We start from the raw sequence: 20125 nt of genomic DNA, 5'->3' as shown, positions 1-20125 counted from the left end.
AGCAAATATCACCACTCAAAGACAATAGAAGTGATAGATAGCTTCAGCTAACCTACACGTGTAACAGACTTAGACAAGCACTGATCAGCCTATCTCACTAATATTGCGGATCGAAGATTAAGGACGAGAATACCCTGTACCCGTGTTTACTATCTACACGAGATGGTATTGTAGCACCGAATAGACCAGGGATGCGTGAGATTCTTTGACGAAGCCTTGGGAGGAATCCCGGGTTGAACGGGCCCCTAATGCAGATCTTGGTGGTTCTTGTAGCAATTACTCGAATGAGAATCCTGGTGACTGAAGCGAGGAAAGGTTCCGTGTAAACCTAAATGGTTAGGTTCGTAGCATGACGGATATGAATGGTTGAGAACCGGAGTCTGCAGGCTTATGACTCAACAAAACCACATCCCGAAATGATCGTCGCATACAATCAATATATCAATATCAATGATTGGTGAAAGGACTAAAAAGATATCCCGCAAAGCCACCACGATACAATCATCTGATTCATATGTACTCGCAAGTTAGTTCATTGTTTTACGAATAAGCAATTACCGATAGAAGCCCTTAAACTCCGGTAGATCTTGCATCACAACATATCCAGGTGCTATGGTCACACCCTCCAGACATGCTTCATTGCCTCCCAATATGTTTCACCGTTCATATCTGATATCTCTTTCTGGAAAGTCAGAGCGTTGCTTTAATGTAGATTTTCTTTCTTTTTTTCTGAAATGCATCCTGCCCAGTGTGTCGATCGCCTGACTGTTCGATAAGCAGTCATCTTCATCATTGCAACTTGAACAGGTGAGGAAAGCCTGAGGAGTGAAGATAACGTTTCTTTTGAGTTCAGCTTGATCCTTTCACCATAATCACTGGACTTATTATGTTCGTTCACAGGAATGCAAGAGATATGTCGCGAAACAAATTATAGTGAAACCATCATCATAGAGAGGGGAGCTCTAACATTTGTCTGTAATCTTCACATAGGTATATTCCTTCTTCAGTTGTCATGTTTACTTTTTGTGTTTGAGTTTAAGCCTCAATTCCAATATTGTTTTATTTGCTTTTTTCACCCGCCTAAAATATCAGACTAGAGACTACTGCGTCCCCAAAACGGCATGCACAGACACTTGGTTCCGTGCAATGGCCACCGAAGGACCAAACAAGGAATGGTGAATACTAGTAGGCAATATCATGGGAGACTATTACTGTCAATAGCCACGTTTCGTACCGTTCTGGACGTATATCGGCTGACAATAGCCGATGCTCGTTTCCACATTTGGGAAGCTTTCTCTTGAGGGTCCTTCAATCCCCTGAAAGTTAAGGGAAGAATAGCCGCCGAATATGTACTGTGGTGGAGTACGGAGTATCTTGATCCGTGTATTTCGAGAGAAACTACAAATTTATGCTCCTCGATTACCAGCTCATAGGGTATATAAGCAGTACACCGTCCTGGAGGGCCTGGTGTCATGGACACAGTTGCTCATCATCTCACACACAAACTAGTTCGTTCCCAAACCAGAACTCTTATACTTCAAACAATGTCACCAGTCGACATTTCCTTTATGCATTCTGAGCTCGTTGACAGGGAGGAAGTTGCTCGTGTATGTGCAACTACCCTTCCTGTTCGTAAAAGCAAGTACAGTTATCTGGCAGAGAAAGCAGTCTCCGAGTTCCAGCAGCGGTGGCAGGAGGAAGTCGCCTTCACATATTGTGGAGGAAGTTCTCCGCAGGGCCCCGTTACTGCCTTCTTTCCACCGGAATGTAAACAAGATCGTGTCGAGGTTTTCACAAAACTCATCGAGTACTTTTTTGCTCATGATGGTCAGTGATTGTTGATACGATTGCTATCATTGTTGTTTCCAACAGGGAGCATAGCTTTTTCGTACTGAGGGTCTGACTTTGACAGATGTGCTCGGGGCTTCCGGATGTGCTGAGGTAGGAATGGGTGGTGTAAAGGATCAAGTCGTGCCAAAAGGCTTGATAAATTAATTCTCGATAGGTCGATGAAAACGAATCGACAGACGCAGTTGGATGGGGCATTCGCAAAGGCACGATCAGCAGTGTCCGAACCAGCGCAATGAAATCAATTCAGTCCGAAGTGCTTTTGCGTCTTGTGGAAATCGACAGGAAACGCGGAAACCTCATCCTTCGAGCTATCAAGAACATATCCCAGGTTCACGAGACGATAGGCTCTCGGGATCTCAAGACTTGGGATGATCTAGTGCAGTATCGTGTTCAGGATTTCGGAGCAGAGTATGTTCCCTAGTCACCGTGGTTTTGGCGTTCTGCGCCATATGAGTTACTGATGTCATATCAGATTGAATCTGATGTCGATTATCTATTGCTGCGAGCTGGATCTCACGCAAAGCGATATTGATGCACTGGAAAAGGTTTGGTGGCCTGCAACTGCCGCGGCGGCGCTGGTCAACGATCTGTATAGCTTCAATAAGGAGGTCATCCTGGAGCTCGCTACGGATATAGATACGACTATCACGACGCCAAACTCAATTTGGTACTTGATGAGAACACTCAATTTGACCGTGTCCCAGGCAAAAACATTCCTGAGTGACAAGATTGCGCAGCTGGAAAAAGACTTTATAGCGAGAAAATCCGAGCATCTAGCCCAGATGAATTCAATGTCTTCCGGAACAGACGATGTCCGTTACTTCCTGGAGATGGTTGGCCTAGGTTTATCTGGAAATTGGTACTGGCATGCTTTAGCTGATCGTTTCCATCGATGGGCTGAGTATCTACAATTTCCGCCCGCCAAGTTGTTCGATTACGACGAAGCCACAGCAACCTGCGCTACATTTTTGACCAGCCAATCTCTGGGAGCCAGAACTAGTCGGATTCGGAAATCCACTGAGGACACGCCGACAATGACGGATGAACCATACTATAAGGTTGGCTGCCACATCGGTGACCTTTAGGTTGCTGTCGCGAATAAGCAGGGAAGCTGACACTTCCCGAACAGGTACTCCATCAGCCGATTGATTATCTTCGGAGTGTACCATCGAAGAATATAAGAGGCACCATCATTCAAGCGTTGAATCTATGGCTCAACGCACCGGAATCGGCAGCAGCGCAGGTAGAAGACTTGATCGGACATCTGCACGAGTCGTCGCTTCTGCTTGATGACATCCAGGATAGCTCCGAGCTCAGACGCGGTCGGCCAACTGCCTATCGCGTCTTTGGGGTACCACAAACCATCAATGCTGCAACCCATGCACTTACTCTAGCGTTTGAGAAGTTTGTCCCATTGATGAAGCCAGACAGCTCACACGTATTCTTCGGTTAGACCCTACCCAGAATGATGATGATTATATGTTAGCTGACCGAGGTAGATGAGCTGCGCAACCTTCATGTTGGACAAGCGATGGACCTCTACTGGACACGCTCTGGATATCGTCCTTCGATTGCAGAGTACCTGGACATGAACCGGCTGAGTAAGTTTCTGTACAGCCACAATCACACCCCGAGCTGATACTGATGGGGAGTTTACAGAAACCGGCGCACTGTTTTGCCTCGCGAGCAATCTATTATCTAACCAAGGGTCATTTTCAGCTGGGTAAGTAGAGGAATACCCACCCCTGCAGACATGGTGGTACCAACAAAATAGCAGAGCTATTAAGCAAACAAATCTGAACGATCTTATGATCGCTCTGGGCCATTATTTCCAAGCTCGAGACGACTATATCAACCTGGCGTCAACCAAGGTAACTATCTAACATGCAAGTTGAAGAATGCATCCGTCTAACAACATACCACCGAAATTATAGTATCAAGAGCAAAAGGGGTTTGCGCAGGATCTCGACGAAGGCAAATTGTCGCTTCCGTTGATCCACCTTCTGACACAGTCGCCGAACGCGGCCCTGATCGAGATTATCCAGCAGGAACGAGTGAGACATAACAAGCTGCCAGCTGACCTGAAGCAACTGATCTTGGATGAGATGCGTGATCAGAAGATTCTGCAGCTCACCGAAGAGACACTGAATGGTTTAGAGGCCAAGGTGTACCGGCACCTGGAAAGACTGGAAGTTTCCACTGGGATCAAGAACTTTACGTTCCGGTTCTTGCTGGATAGATTGAGGGAGATGTAATTACTTGCCATTTCTGGAAATCATTCTAACGTCTCTTCGTTCAAAGGAAAATCATAGTAAATGAAAGTGATGGATTAAATGTGGGATCCAGACATCTCCACCTGTCAAACAAACACAATCTCAGCCACAAGATTTAGCAAAAGTCAAATTCCGACGGAATGCCAGCATCGACGCCAGATCGATCGCGCAGTGGATCATTCTTCAACAATGGGAAAACCCATAATTAGAATTAGATGGATCTCGTCAACTACCGGAATGGGAAACTGAGAGAGCCGAAATAGACCCTAATGAGGACTGATCATCCCTGCCCATTCTGGATGAATAAATGGTTCGCTATGCTTTAGTGCAGGGATGATCGGCAGTCATCAGAGAGAGTGAGATTGAAGAAAAAGGCAAAAGAATTGTGGGTTCGGTTCGGTTCGGTTCGAATCGAATCCTTTCCCCGACAATCATGTCATCATATAAAATTATCACCATCAGTAAACCAACAATTCTCACCATAGCAAGATAATCAAGACTATCGATGGTATTAGTGTCCTGCTGATGGTGTCAGGCAGGCAAAAATATTCGGAGAGTGAATGGGGCCTCGGAAGCTTCGGGTCGAGCTAAAAGCGAGGCTAACAGAGTTAGTGGCTTATCAGCAGCTCGTGGTCAAATTGCCGACATTTGGATTCTCCCCTTGGCTTTGGGCGGTACCATGGTTAGTGCGTTGGCATGATTGAGTTGGTTGGTGCCAATCAATCGATTGATTCTACAGGGTTGGAAAGGGGGGCATTGCACAACCGGAGAAAACTTCACGCTTTCGCCACTTCCATACCCTAACCAATCCGAATGTTCCGAGGGAATCCAGTTCAGGCACCCACGATTCCTCGGTCGTGCAGCTACTAAATTAGCATGATAGAGAGAGAAATTAAAAGAGAGAAGGCGCCATCAACCAAAGCTTAACGAACGGATCAAATCATTCCCACCGAACTATGTACTAGTCAGCATCGGGCGCCCCACTGCTGATATGGAGGAAGTCAGAAAGAACCTTCACATCGCCGAAGCTTTTTTACGAGTATTTATCTCCGCTTGCCCCTCTTGACCTCTCTTCAGCTGCTTATTCCCCCCCTCCCCCTTTTATCGCCTACAATATGCGTCGCATCGCCACTGCCGCTCGTTGATTTAGTATCTCCGCCCTGGATGGTTCCTGCATCACATCCAACATGAATTTTAATGTCCGACAGGTGCAGACGCAGCTCTTCCGGCTGACCGTCTCCACCGCTTCCCTCTGTTTCCTGCTCTTCCTCTACATCTCCTTTGAGTGGTCGCCATCTGCCTCCGCTGGATCCAGCGCATCGAATCACGAAGATGATCTCGATTCCGCCGTTCCCGCCATCTCCGCCTGCAATGGCTTCAACCCCGCCACGGTAGCTGATGTTCTTGATGAGACCCTCACCGCCAAACTGCCCATCAATGGCAGCGCTGTCGATGACTTTGTATGCAGCATCATGACTCACGATATGAGTCTGTCTGCGAAGCTGGACTGTCCTACGACCATCAGCCCGCGCTATGCCGATCTCCCGGTTCACGCATCCAAGAGCCTCCTTTCGAAACCTAAGATCAAGTATTTCTTCGCTCTGGATCTCTATCAATCCGCTCACATTATGCTTCCCTTGATGGGCACTATCGTCGAGACGATGCGCTTCCTCGGTCCCGAGTATTGCGCTCTCTCCATCGTTGAGGGTCGTTCCACCGACGGGACCTATGATATTCTCAATCGGTTAAAGAGCGAGATGGCCGCCATGGGCGTGAGATACTATCTCTCCACCAGCGATCTCAACCCCAAAGCTGTATGGGAAGACCGTATCAAGCACCTCTCGACCCTGCGCAACCAGGCGCTCGAGCCGTTAGTCTCTGCTGGAGCAGGCAAACTTAAGCCATACGCAGCGGACGCAACGATCCTGTTCATCAACGACGTTGTCCTCTGCGTAGAAGATCTGCTCGAGTTGTTGTATCAACACCAGAAGCAGGACGCGCGCATGACTTGTGCCTTTGACTGGAATGCCGCCGGTGGGCCATTCTACGACTCATGGGTATCGCGCAGCATGTCCGGCAACCTCTTCTTCGAAATTACTCATGATGCGCGGTACTGGCTCACCAAGGACATGTTCTTCGATGACCAGCCAAATCAGCAGCGATATGCAAGGAAGCTGCCGGTGCAGGTCTATTCGTGCTGGGGTGGCATGGTCATCCTGGATGCGGCGCCCTTTGTTCAAAGAAAGCTTGAGTTCCGCAACCACAAAGATGGCGAGTGCCATATGGGTGAGCCCACGTTGCTGGCCAAAGATATGTGGGGCCAAGGACTGGGAAAGATTCTGGCAGTGCCTTCAGTGAATGTGGCGTATGAGTACAAAGCAACTCGTGAGGCCAAGAAGGGCCAAGGATACGTGCACAATGTCCTTGAAAGTGCAGACTACAAAGCGGGTAAGGAAATGGTTGTATGGGAGAAGGAGCCACCCGTTCGCATCAAGTGCATGCCTTTGTTCAATCAACAATCATGGGTGAAGTCTACATGATTATACCTTTTGTATTTATATCACATCTCTTTGAAGCCTAGATATAGATATTACTGATACCCCTACATGAGCCATGCAATATCTGAAGTTCCCATTTCCTTGCAATCGTCTGATGCATCATGGCTCCGCTGCCACTCATGCTTGCCCAATTTCCAGTTTAGCCGGTCACAACCGTTCACTACTTGGAACGGTCGTCTTGTCGCACCGTGACAATTAAAACGGTGGCTGTAAAATAAGAGTGCGTGTGTTAACTTCTTCCCACGGACGTGTTCTTCCTTCCACGGAAATTCTTGACTGTCTCAGTATCTTCAACTGCCTCTGGATACTGCCTGCTTTTCACCGCAAGTATCCCGGTTAGAGCAATACCCTCGTTACTGCTGATCAGCATAAAAGGCACCTGCATACTGCATGCAAGGGTCATATTCTATCCATCTATTGGTCAGCTCACCGACCAGGGAGGCCTACATCAACAACGGAAATGGCGAACAACCAAGCTGTCCAAGAAGTCAACGAAGCAGACGTTCTTCGTGCCATAACTTACCACCGCCGAGACTTCGAGCTGGCGGTAATTAGAATCAGACCGTCCGAAAACGAGAAAGTCCTACCTGGCATCAAGGATGCATTCAACCGCCCATTTAATCCAGCGAAGCCCGGCCCTTTGGACTACCTGCCGGTCGAAATCTTCCACAAATGTCTCCTGGGCTTAGACCTCAAGACTCTCTTTGGGCTTCGCCATGTCAACGCCCGTACCCGCGACATCGTCAGCACCTTCAAACCATACCAGAAAGTCATGGTGTACGCCCAAGATCTCGTATGTGCACTCCTCCGCACCGGGCTGGCAAAATAGTACACCTTGGACGACATCTTCGACGTCCTCCACACACGAGAGTGTACAATCTGCGGTGCCGAATTCGGCGGATTCGTCTTACTCCTCCCTCCCAACCTTACCAGATGTTGCTTTCCTTGTGTCCGCACCAAATCCGAAGTCGGCATACATGTCATCGACCCCATCACCCGTCGCTTCAGCTTCGAGCGCGATTACGAGCTAATCACCCTCGCTGAGGCCCACAACCTCTATGGAGTGAGCCCAGCAGTTCTGCGCCGCGAAAACGTGCCCATCTTGAAATCACTCCCCGGGGTGTATGGCCTGAAAGAAAAGGAGCGTAAAATGCGCCACTCGCTCGTGCACGACAAAGCGGTCCGCGAGCTCAGCACAAACCACAAACGCGGCCTTCCCTGGTCGGATACATCTCAACGCAGTGGGGAGATGTTCCTGCGGTGGTGCATGGCGACGATTGCACTGCCTTGGGTGGATCCGGAGACTGGGGAGATTGATCGTGGGGTCTCGTGCAGGGGCTGTCAATGGCGGTTTGAGCAGGTCTCGTCTGACGAGAGAAGTTTCGGATCGTTGTCTGCGCCCAGAGATAAGGTATACTCGAAGTATTGGTTTCTGGTGCACTTTTGGGGTTGTACACATGCGAATAAGCTCTGGAAGGAGAGTAAGGAGGGGACGGTGGTGGTGGGGGATTCGGAGTTTGTGCGTCGGGGTGGCTTTATCAAAGACCGGAAAGATGATATTGCCTTGAAGGTGGTTGCTAGAAAGAGCGAGCCCTAATTCTACGATTGGATAGGCAGCATCGCTGCGGATTTTTACTGGATGGTGGTTTCCAACGACATCTTGACGCCGATTTGGTCGCTGTCGAGGAGTTGGTCGGCTCGTGAAGTTTAGGTTCCAGTCGAGGGAGCGTGGTTGGATAGGCGTTGGATCTTTTGCTGTGGTCATGGGGGATATCTGGAAATTTGTGACGGGGCAAGGACATTTCGCTCAGGGATATCTACTTTCAAGATGGACACTGGAACGGGTTAACAAGGGAGCTATTGCTCTGTTGTACATAATCGTAATATTTTCACTCCAGAATGACATTTCGCAAGAAGCTTCTTTATCTGTAGCTGTCTTGACAAATCTAGTAAACATAGAATACTACAGAGTCATGGAGAATGGGGAGACAGTATATCACGTCATCCATGGCCAGAAGATTTATATTCATTCTTTTATCGCCATCCCCTGCCCCAATACGCACAATTGATGTCGGGATGTACTACTATATCTCTATTTCCATCTCCTGATCATACCCGACGGTATACTCTTTTCAGATTACAATCAATCCCTAAAATCAAAACAGAAAGAAGCTCTCGGATAGAGGAGGAGAGTATATAGTAGTCCTTCCAATTCATTTCCTCAAATAAGATATTCGAAGCTACTAGTACGTTTATTGAAATTGGGGTTTTGATACGGATGACTTCATAGCTTAACATTCAGGGTGAGCCACACTTCCAGTGCAGAATGTTAGTTGACTCGCTGACTTGTCGGGATTTACATGTTTGTCTGAGTTGAAGCAAATGCAACAAACAACAGTGCAGAAAGTATGTAACATGTGCAATGTAGTAGTGAATACGAGTTCATCCAAATATCAACACAAACGCCGAAAACCTACATAGCAACACAGACCGTTCAGAATACGTTAGAAGTTACTGATAGCGAAGTCTTTCAGGTCTGATCATGGTAGTTTAGCTTTTAGACAGAGAAAAACTTTGATATTTGCATGGTTTATGAGTATTTAAAGCGCCGGTTATAAGAATGAGTCGACATAGATAAGACTACTAAAGGGAGTCAAGATTGTAGGCGGCAGTAACTATATAATCGTACTGTAAGGCCTCGTGATTCTTCGTCTTATTCTAAAACATTCATCTCAATTATTTGTATATTTGACCGGCTCTGCTATACAAGAGCCAAGGCCCATATTGTCCCGTCGGAGAACTAGATCTGGTGATGTACCCCTTTTAGTGTAGGTATGGCTCAATTGCTTCAGATTTATATTGATGCTAAGTGTCTCCCAGTCAAATGCCCCTTCAATAGATAGGCAATCATGTTAATCATAAAGATGGAGCAGTCAATCGAGTAGCGTACCTAACCACTAGAGCCCGCTAGCAATTGGTTGTCGGGGTTTGGGTTAGAACTGGGAGTTCCATAAAGACCGAATGGCATGCAAGCCGAATTGCTCGACAGGTACGCTGAATAAACCCGTGCAAGTGCATTTATCCCTCGCTAATCTCATACAATTACCGTACGAATATCGTCGGATAAATCGGATTTCTCTCAAAGATATCCACCCATGTCAGCCTGCTTTGTTGTCAAAAAGCGGTCTCGGACATATACAGCCAGCTGGTCTTGTTCCGCCGACGATCGGGCTCGGCGATGACACCCCGTATCTCCGGACTTAAGTACGTACTTTGTAGTCCGGATACGGAGCTTGTTCAATGCAACGTCTCCGGAGATGTCACTGCATGGTCGTATCTCCGACATCTCGCCGACGATAAATCGTACCAAATGGATTGGAAATTAGATTCAAGAAGGTCGGCAATTGCATGTTTGGTCCGTCTCGGCTGCTATTTTCCGGACTGCGGCCATTTATCTCCGACTGAGTGGTTAACTAATGTAGTTCTCTTGATTTGTCGGTCTTTGCATAGGTGGATGGAGTTATGGGGAAATATTTCTTGATAGAATGGAGAGTGCAGTCTGTAGCTACTGCGCTTCTTCAGTGTTGAAGCTGATACGAGAGCTGGCTGCAATTGGAGAAATCAGGAATCAGAAGGAACGGCATATTTCCCGGAACGTGGAAGGTATAGCGTCGCCCTCTTAGCATCACACGTTGGTAGCAAATCGAACAGTCTCCAAGAACTTGATATAGTGCAAAGCTTCTACAACATGACAGTGAATGAACTATAATTGATAGAAAGCCTGTTGCCTCGTGGGAAGAAACCAGCCGCCGACCCAACTGATTTCCTCTCAGCTGCCGCGCTTCTACTTCAGCAGCATCTTGACCATACCTCAAGTCCATTCGCCGAAACCATATAACGGTGTTCTCCGAAGATTCCGATGTTTTTTCCTAATGGTGACGCGTCTCTCAGTAAGCATCTTGACAATATCTTCATGCATATTCTGTGTAGCGATCCGAAGTGGTATATAAAGCCACTGGTTATCAGCTTCATCTGCAGCACCTCTCTCAAGGAGTTTCTGGACAATGCCTCCATATCCCTTTGCTGCTGCCAGTGCTAGCGGTGTTCTATAGCCCCGCTGATCCTTGGTTTTAATTGCAGCGCCTCTCTCTAAAAGCATGTGAACAATGTCTTCATGTCCATTCTCTGCAGCTAGAGATAGTGGTGTCTGACTATTTTGATTATTAGGCTCAATTACAGCACCTCTCTCAAGAAGCATCTGAATAATATGTCTGTGCCCGTTCGCTGCAGCTAATGTTAGCGGTGTCAGACTGTCTGAATTCATGGTCTCAATTGAGGCGCCTCTCTCAAGAAGCATATGAACGATGCCTTCCTGTTCATTTTCTGCGGCCAGTGATAGAGGTGTCTGACTGCGCGAATTCATGGTCTCGATTGAGGCGCCTCTCTCAAGAAGCATATGAACGATGCCTTCCTGTTCATTCTCTGCGGCCAGTGATAGAGGTGTCTGACTGCGCGAATTCATGGTCTCGATTGAGGCGCCTCTCTCAAGAAGCATACGAACGATGCCTTCCTGTCCATTCTCTGCGGCCAGTGATAGAGGTGTCTGACTGCGCGAATTCATGGTCTCGATTGAGGCGCCTCTCTCAAGAAGCATACGAACGATGCCTTCCTGTCCATTCTCTGCGGCTAGTGATAGAGGTGTCTGACCATTCAGATTTTTTGCCTCTATCCCGATATTACTTCGAGTCAACAGCAACCATACACCACCTTGATTTCCTGCTTCCGTGGCCACCAATAATGCTGCTGGGTCGATGGAATGGGCCGGCAGTTTGACCTCGTCATAAAGATGGATACTCTCTGGGGAAATGTCGTCTTGTTTAGCGGCGACTCGCTTGCGCGTGAGCATCGTGCGACCCCCTCGGACACAAATCCTTCTCACAGGATATTGATCCGGTCGAAAGGTTTCAAGATTGATAAGTCGGAAAGATTCGCTATGAACCCTCTTGAATTGACTCATAGTAAAATCCAGATCCTTCAAGTAGATGGCTATCACCTTATCTTGCTGGGTTCCTTGTGTGCAGGTTCTTTCCTTGCAATTAAGGATTGCGAGACCTAGGCCGTCGCCTGATATTCCTGCGAAGCCAATGTCTAAATGCACCCCTCTACTATCGACAGTGAAAGGGCTGTCAAGACTGTTAAAAGGATTGAATCGTACAATGTTGTGGGAATGGGCGAATGCGGCAGGAGAGGTGGCGAGAAGCCCGCCGCGATCATCTGAAGACGCCCATGCAAAAAGACTCTGATCGTCTGAAATGCGCATGATTTCCTCCTGAAGTCTGATGAACGCATTCTCGCCCTCCCCGTAGATTAGCGGCATGTTGACGTTGAATATGCCCATGAGGGAATAAGCACGGTCTTCCACTCTCCGCGTCTGTCGTTTCGCAGCCCATGACATCCTCTGTGCGACGCTAGACGTTTCAAGGTCTTCTTCTCCGGAAAGAATGCCGGCAGGAATTCCAGTGTATTCAGACAATCGGTCTCGGAGAGTTGCTCTATCTCCCAGAACTTCCCATCTCTCATTCAGAAACATCACCCTTGATGGAGCAATCAGCTCCTGAAGGGTCCAACCTCGAGTAAGCCATCTACTCTTGTAGATTTCATCTTCAGATTGTACGTCCGCAAGAATGGCGTAGCATAAGTCAGACTTTTGGTACCACAGATACATGGAGTTGATTGCCTCCGACAACTCCGCGCTGCTCGTCTTGTCAATGCAGCATGTATCGATCCAGACATACTTATGCCCATCTGCCCTTGCTACCGAGCAGCACTGTATGATTTTGTTGTATCCGCTCTTCTCCTTCGCGCTGACCGCGTTAATTTCCTGATAAGTGACTTCCTCTTCGCCCCAGGTATGTGACAAAATCGCGTAGGGCGGTAATTCATAATCGAAGAATTCCTGGATTACGAAGTCCCCGGTGTCAGATAAGCATGTGCTTAGCAGACGCATAGTGTAAGTTGGCCCAGATATTTCGTCTTGAACGTGAATAGTGCTCTTTATCCGTCCAGTGGAATAATGGAGTCGGAAGCAATGCGTGAAGACTTCAAGGGCAGCCAGCCTCATCGGCCAAGTCATTCAGCAATCATTCTGGCGGTCGCTTGATGAGTTGGCGAGGCTGAAGGACAGGGATGTGCCCGTTTGCCTTTAGCTAGCACAGCCTCATTCTGTGGCGGTCCGCATCAACCTTGTATCCTCCACCATGACAACAGTGAAGCAATACTCTCTAAGGAGGTAGACTTGTAGATCACAGTGCCAAGAGAAAGCTCTGGCAAATTTGCTGCCCAAGTCCGCGCTGTCATAATGTTTCCGAAAGAAAGTCGGTTGTGCGAAGGCAAGATCGTTCAGAGGTGAGTCCTAATGGTCCTCGTTGTAGCATCACGTGCTCTTGGAAGGCATTGATCCTGGACAGACAACGTCCCAACGTACACTCATCGAATTCGTCCAGAAGGAAAGCTCTTCACCGATACAGGGACCCCTCTGCAATGATCTGATCGAAGGGCCAGGGTCTTCGAGACACGAATACAATCGGAAATCCAGTATAGAAAAGCATCTTGCCACCCTCTGCAGGGTAAAATCATTCCTGTCGGACAGCTCATGCAGTTTGGTGGAGTATCATGACAAGATTGCTGGAACAATGAAAGACTGAAGATGGTAACACTTCGCAAGGAGCCATAATATTTAGAGCTTTAGTGACCACCACTCTCGATATGAAAAGAAAGTGGAAGAGCACTTGTAGGCATGGAACAGTCACCTTGTTGGTTGTCAACTTGGCAGTGTATTTGAGGATAATGATGTTACTTGGGGAACAATGAGTGATCTTGCCGACATCGTGCCTGCTGCATTGACAGTTCAGAACAGACCAGGTTAGAGAAGATGTTAAGAGCGATGCTAAGCATCAAGAAAGCAACCCGTGACCTTGAGTTTGCATGAATAGTAAGAGCGACAGAGAAAATAGCAACGTTATCTATGAATTGGCCAATAAAAGAAGACTATCCAGCACGCATAGAACCATCCAGTAGCATTCAGTCAATCCTGAAGCGGTCGGTTCTACTAGTCTTACTACATTCCAAATTATTGTTCATTATCTTGACACATAATTGAATACTCACCAGAACCAATCTGCAATAATACCTCGTATTCGTACATCTCCCATACATAACTTGACTTTATCATATTATTCCAAAAGCAGTCCTACCCTCAATCCAGTGGATGCCATCTCCCCTCCCCACCCTCACTCAGCCTTACGATAATACATATGGAATCCCGCCACATCAGTCATTGTAGTAGTTCCAGCCCCCACCCAGCGGCCATCGTATTGTCCAACGCACTAACCCACGGATCACATCGTCCGACCGAACTATGTGCTGCTGCTTGCGTGCGCAGGTGTCAAGTGGTGTCATGCTGGCGTGAGCGACCCGGGTCCCTAACATGTCTCGTGATCCAGGTATCCGCGGGTATTCATCCGGTAATGATGCTGTACATGATTGTAACCATAGTGACTTTTCCGACTTGCCATTCTGTAGGTACCTTGGGTTGCAGTGACCTTGACATTGATGTTTCCGGCATCTGTGCTGATTACTAACGAGCTAACCTGTCACCTAGTTGTTAATTAAATGAATTAGTGATTAGGTTCTTGGTTATAACCAGGAACCGACCGATAGAAGCGAGTCAGTTGGTTCTGTCAGTTTATTGTACTGGGCTTGAGACTGGAACACAGAAGCCCGACTATGAGAGGCCCAGACCAATAGAGGGTGGGGAATGCGAGCTCGCTTGGGGGAGTTCGGCTAGCCACGCCGCCGGTTGGATAGATGGCCTTAGCTGGAGATCCCTGGCTTGGCGAGCTGGGTCGTCGGTAATTAGTATAGCCAGCATCTTTCGATCTATCTATTTCACGAGTGTAAATGCCGGTTAAGAATAACCGGTTGATGCATGTTTCACTGCAGAGGGCACAATATTTTACGTGATGGATTACGAATTTGACCAACCCAGCACGACATGGGGTAAGGGTGGTTGCGATGACGACCAAGGCATGGGCAAGGTGTCGGTGTCAACTTCCGACGGACTGCAAGGGGAAGCCAAGACGGGGATGGCCTGCTATGGGGGACTATTAGTAGTGTTTGGTAATAGTTGTTACCTGGCGTGTCGCTCAGCATGTTCAGGAAGTGGGATAGACCGGATATTCGGAGTCAAGCTGTATTATGCTGGCCAAGATCCCCTTTCATTGTCTGGTCTTAGTGTTGAGCACCTCATCTGGGTAGGTCCAGGTGATTCATCGCTTACATTCTTGACTTCCGACGCCAACCATTCCGCTGACTGAAGTAATTATTTGGCGACACCACATTCTAACGACATCATATGTGCAACCGTTTCGAGTAGACAGGAAGTATGGGCGTGGTCTGGTCACACTGGTGTTCCATGACTCTCAATCAGTATTCAGCTAACTACCAATGATGGCCTGAGGAGTCAGCACACCCACCCGGACGATCCCTGTCTGGAGATATGCGGGGTATTTTCCGGTGTGGTAGAACATGCTGTACTGCCTGCGTAAGGATGCAGGGTGTAAGCCTTGTTGCACGAAGGACCTCATAAGACGACATCGAGAGAAGATACTTCGTCTGAATTACTATCTGCCTTCTGTATCTTGGATTGATCAACCCGGTCAGCAACTTCAAGCAATGGGTTGCTGCATGATGAGTGAGGTGATCGTCCAGTAAAAGACTTGGCTGTTTCGGGAGATGAATTGTACTTCTCACAAACCAATGCCCGTTCGTGGATTTCGGTATCGTGTCAGATCATCCATGCGATCTAAGAAGTACTAAGATCGGCCTACCAATCAGGGGGTGCTACATAATTCATTCCCCCTGGGGCCCGGTAACCTAGCTAGTAGCTCCCTACCGCTAGTTTCTCTTTGTGCAGCTACCCCACAATCATCAAAAGTTCGGACTAGGATGGGGTGATGTTGTCAGTCAACCGGGAGTCATGACCCCTATACGAGAACAACTAGTGTATTGACCATGCTTCAATGAGCTGAGTCAGTTTTATTCGGAAGGAGAGTCAATGACTCGGCCGTAACTTGGACATGTGGCCTGGTTTCATCAATATCTCCTTGGAAGAGGAGAAGACTGTCAGGGATTGAGTTCTCCTGATCTCTGGGTCAAGGAGAGGAAGTCGGTGGATGACGAATAATGGAAAGAGGAGAAGGGGGGAGGAAGCAGGAGTGACAGGACTAGCGCTCTCCGCAGGATCACGGGATCCCGCCCGGAGCAAATGAAGGGCGGGCGTGTAGTAATTGTTAGGTAAGGAATATTGCATCAGGGGTGCGTGCAGGTCTGGGGTAGATGGCGACATACTTTCACGAACGAAACTATATCTATTCAAACTATAGGGGATGATTGTCTTGGGGGTTCATGGGAAATGAAGATGACACGCAACGAATTACTCTTACGAGAATGGCTGTGTCTCTCATCCCACCTACTATGGAGTACTGGACTGAATTATGGATAACTCACTAGTGCCAGTAGGGAGGAAAGTCCCGATGGTCGGAGGGAGTGCGGACTCGGCTTCGAGAAGATCCCGCCCCGTCGGGCAGGTCACGGGGCCACCAGCGGCGGTTTTCCATTATGTCATAGAATGCAGGCGGTGATCCCGATCCAGCAAGACTCGGCCATGGCGCCAGCAAATCCGCCATCGAATCATCACTTTTGTCGACTAATGGAAATCTGTCGGGTAATCTATTCTTTTCTTTCCATATTGCAAATTCCGTCTCTCACCGGGACAGATGACAGATAGAGAGGGTGTACGGAGGAAGTAGTAGTATGTGAGACACCATCCTACAGTAAAGAATTCACTACAACCTCTGCATTCTGCCAACTTCCGACCGGTTGATTGATAAACCTTACCGTGGTATCCCGGGTATCGCCCCCGAACGTGGATTAAAATAGTACGTAGTTCGGCCGTGTGAGAAAAAGCAACCAATCCGCAGCGGAAGGCGATCGATCAACGGTCAAAGGATTCAAGGATGGACGGAGAGGACCACTCACATTGCAGCAAAGTAAGAGGTAGGACCAAGTAAGAATGGAGCAGCCGAATGGTACCTCTTTTCGTCTTTGCGTCTTCCGAACAACCGGATTCGCCGCTGGGAGGGATTGAAGGGCCCCATGTGGTCAGTTGGTTACAAAGTAAAAAAGTAGTAGTTAGTCCGAGTCACCGGCGGGATCCATGGGCTTCTCTGTCTTTTTCTGCGCTGAGCTTCCCTTTCCGCCTCCACTCCGCGGGCAAAACAACCGTGTAAAAAAAATTACCAAGAGACAGACAGAGAGAGGGCCAGTGTCACCGTTGTTTGTTGGCTGCTGGCTGGTTGGCAAACCCGGTCTATTCGCCTTACTTAATGGAAATTTGACGTCGACGTGCAGTCTCTTGCCGCTTTCTTCTCTTTCTTTCTTTTTTTTCTCCTTCCTCTTCTCTCATTTTGCATTTCCCCTTCTAAACTACTTTGTACTGTTTGATTACTCACATTATTTTTACCTTTCTCCCCGTGCTTGGTATTTTTTATCACCGACATCAACTTCCTTGATTCTTTTACTTCCCCTCTCCCCCTCCATTAACTGATCTGCACAAAAATAAAGCAGCCTTGTTGAACCAACATTGCATAGCTCACTGCACGGTCCACTGGCTGCCCCTCCGTCTAAGCGAATCATTACCCTGTCCGCTGGCTTGGATCTCTTGGAGTCAAATAGCGTGTGCCCGCCTCGCGGCGCGGCCTCGTTCCATCCGCCGCGGATTCTGTGACTAACAGCAAACAACCTTCACACTTTGGCTCCGAATATACGCTTAATTACGTCTCCAGCGCCCCTCTTTGGCGTCTTCTAGCGTCCTTTGCAGCCAGGGGTGTCTTGGGTGGAATCTGGGGAAAGAAGAAAAAAAAGCTTTTCCGTTTTTTCCCTTCTTTTCCTCTTTTCTCCCACCGTCCTTTTGCCTGTGTGTGCGTGTGTGTGCCTCTCCTGATCTTCTCGTCACCTCACCACCCTTTTCACTGGGACCGGCCCTACTTTCCTATATAGAGCCTCCCCCAAACCATACGCCCCCCCCCCCTCTTCATCATGTCGGCCGCCACCACCGTCCCGCTGTCTTTGCACAAGACACCACAGCCTAGATACTCTCCCGCTGTCTCGGGAAACACCTCGCCTACTGAAGGCTCTCGCAACGCCTCTCCTCACCCCTCCACTTGCTCCTCCCAGAACTCCCGGTCCAGCAGTCGCCGTCGGGAGTCGTTCGGTTCCATCAAGGAAGACGTGGATGGTATGTATATCAATCGAATGCGCCAGGATGGTGTCATGGCAGATCACTAACACGTCATAGGCATTGCCCAGTCCTTCGTCGATACCCACATCGAACAGTCCCCTCAAGAGACCACCAAGCGCAGCCCTATTGAGATGCAGCCCGACTTTTGCTGCCCATGCGGTGGTTTTCTCGGCTGGAAGCAGATCCGGCTGGGTGGCAAGAGTCTGAGTCGGAGCTACAGCGATCTCCGCAGCCTTGGGAACTTGCATGCCCGCGGCTGGGCCTGGGATACGCCCGATGTCGCTCCGCCTAGCAAGCCGGCACCAGTGGAGGAGCAGAAACTGCAGGTGCCGGAAGTGAAAGAAGTGGAAGTGGAGCAGAAGCCGCCTGCAGGCACCTCCGCTTTGGAACGGCTTCCCCCGGAGGTTCTTGACCATCTTATCTCCATGTTGGCATTGGACGTGCCCCCTAATGGATACACCCCTCGTAATGTGGATCTGATCTCGTGCCTGCTTACCTCAAAGACATTGCACGCCGCCACCCTCAGTGTGTTGTACCGGAACATGACATTCCCCCACTCTATCATTTTCTCCAAGGCACTCAACCACATCTCTCGCTATCCCGCACTGGGCACGCTGGTTCGCCGCCTTGACTTTTCGCACTTTACGTCGGTTGGATTGGGTCGCACCAAGCAGATGAACGCTGAGATTCAGAATCTTACCGCCAAGACGCTTTTGCAGTGCCTGGAACTGCTGCCCAACCTTAAGGAATGCTTGTTGCAGGAGCATGTCGAGGGCGACATCAGCTTGGATGTGCTTCGCAAGCTGTTCACCGGTCTTCCCAACCTGTCCGCCGTGGATTTCTGCGGCTGCTCTTCCCAATCCTTCTCCACTCTCTTCTTGGAAGCCTTGATTTCCGGTCCTGGTGTCCCCTTGACCCTGCCGAACTTGCGACGGGTTTCCCTGCATGAATGTAGCAGTCTTCCCGCGGCTGCTTTCGAGATCCTTCTGCCGCGCCTGGTCAACCTCACTCACCTCGATGTCACCCACACGCAGATCACCGAGGATGCGTTGTTCTCTATTCCGGAGACCGCGAAGATCACTCATCTCAGCATCTCCCGATGCTCTCGCCTGCGGGGCTCTCGAGTTGTCGAGTTTCTGTCGACCCACCCAGCCGTCTGCGACTCGCTGGTGTTTTTGAACCTGCTGACTGACCCCACCCGATCCCGGCTCCTGGAGGAGGAGGATGTGCAGGCACTTCTCCCTCGTTTGCCTTCTACCCTTCGTTCGCTCAACCTCGGAGGGGCTAAGGTGACCTCCGCCCATACTCAGGCCTTGTTGCCCTTGACGAAGCATCTGGAGGAGCTGGGTCTGAGCTCGTGCGAGCTCAATGGCCAGGATCTCAACACGTTCTTTGTGCCGCCCAAGCCGGTTGAAGGAGAACCGATCACTCCCTGGGTTCCATCCACGCTGTGCTACCTGGACCTGAACAAGGCCAACCAGCTGACGATCGGCACTATCTTCAACCCCAATGCGTGCGTTATTCTCTCGCCGCAGAGCTACCCGCTGCAGGTCATCGAGTTTAGCGACAAGCTCATCGCACCTCTGCGCGAGCGGGCGCGCAACACCCGTACTTCGCCGGACTGGACGGTTCGCGAGCTGGGCCGTCGGGGATGGTACGTGCGGGACCCGGCCTCTATGCCGGAGGTTATGCTCGACGACGGAGCGCGCTCCTGGAAGATGGGCGCCCGTTGGTGGGGCATGCGGAAGATTCCGGTGGCCGTGGGCGACGTAGGCGGGCTCTACGGGCACTACATGTTCAAGAAATGAGCATGTCTTTGATTTATACCCTTGCTATCTTCTTTTCTTTCATCATTGTGTATGGCGCATCATTGGCCGGCGTTTTGATTTGGGCCACTGCAACGGAACGCGCCAAAAAGTGTGGTTCTGACGACATTGTTTTGTTCTGCATAGCGGGAGCGAGTTTCAGCGTTGGGAGAGCTTGACGGTTGGCTTGGCTTGCTGCTGCGCTTATGATACCTTGCTGTTGGTCGGGTTACGGTTTGTTACTTAGGAAATTGATAGTTATAGAATCTCATCTTAGTA

The 20125-nt window shown here is 49.2% G+C and overlaps 4 protein-coding genes across 4 annotated transcripts; all 4 read left to right on the top strand.

Moving 5' to 3' along the window:
• Positions 1-1544: 1544 nt before the first annotated feature.
• On the top strand, positions 1545-4106 carry BO85DRAFT_459941 (bifunctional terpene synthase/polyprenyl synthetase family protein; the record flags this gene model as incomplete). The annotated part of the gene is made up of 9 exons (XM_025661686.1): positions 1545-1827; positions 1913-1941; positions 2006-2259; positions 2324-2909; positions 2981-3259; positions 3338-3452; positions 3511-3574; positions 3629-3722; positions 3786-4106. The coding sequence occupies 9 exons, from the start codon at positions 1545-1547 to the stop codon at positions 4104-4106; spliced, it is 2025 nt and encodes a 674-aa protein (XP_025515138.1).
• Positions 4107-5040: 934 nt separating this feature from the next.
• On the top strand, positions 5041-6764 carry BO85DRAFT_449943 (glycosyltransferase family 69 protein). Its single transcript, XM_025660271.1, has one exon. The coding sequence runs from the start codon at positions 5312-5314 to the stop codon at positions 6662-6664; it is 1353 nt and encodes a 450-aa protein (XP_025515137.1). The 5' UTR covers positions 5041-5311; the 3' UTR covers positions 6665-6764.
• Positions 6765-7142: 378 nt separating this feature from the next.
• Positions 7143-8524, top strand: BO85DRAFT_520670 (uncharacterized protein; the record flags this gene model as incomplete). Its single annotated transcript, XM_025665151.1, has 2 exons — positions 7143-7475; positions 7512-8524. The coding sequence occupies 2 exons, from the start codon at positions 7143-7145 to the stop codon at positions 8277-8279; spliced, it is 1101 nt and encodes a 366-aa protein (XP_025515136.1). The 3' UTR covers positions 8280-8524.
• A 9070-nt stretch (positions 8525-17594) lies between these two features.
• Positions 17595-19951, top strand: BO85DRAFT_35623 (Leucine Rich Repeat domain protein). The gene is made up of 2 exons (XM_025655492.1): positions 17595-18038; positions 18099-19951. Exons 1-2 carry the CDS (start codon positions 17840-17842, stop codon positions 19847-19849), a joined length of 1950 nt encoding a protein of 649 aa, XP_025515135.1. The 5' UTR covers positions 17595-17839; the 3' UTR covers positions 19850-19951.
• The last annotated feature ends 174 nt before the right edge of the window (positions 19952-20125 follow it).

This window comes from Aspergillus piperis (genome assembly GCF_003184755.1).
Source record: "Aspergillus piperis CBS 112811 unplaced genomic scaffold BO85scaffold_10, whole genome shotgun sequence".
In the NCBI taxonomy this organism is placed as follows: domain Eukaryota; kingdom Fungi; phylum Ascomycota; class Eurotiomycetes; order Eurotiales; family Aspergillaceae; genus Aspergillus; species Aspergillus piperis.
Note: the sequence above shows the minus strand (reverse complement) of the source record. Positions and strands in the feature narration are given on the sequence as shown.

Excerpts from the sequence above, each read along its gene's own strand:
- BO85DRAFT_449943 (XM_025660271.1), top strand. The coding sequence starts at position 5,312 with ATGAATTTTAATGTCCGACAGGTGCAGACGCAGCTCTTCCGGCTGACC.
- BO85DRAFT_35623 (XM_025655492.1), top strand. The coding sequence starts at position 17,840 with ATGTCGGCCGCCACCACCGTCCCGCTGTCTTTGCACAAGACACCACAG. Across the intron at positions 18,039-18,098 it reads CATCAAGGAAGACGTGGATG|GCATTGCCCAGTCCTTCGTC; the intron begins GTATGTATATCA and ends AACACGTCATAG.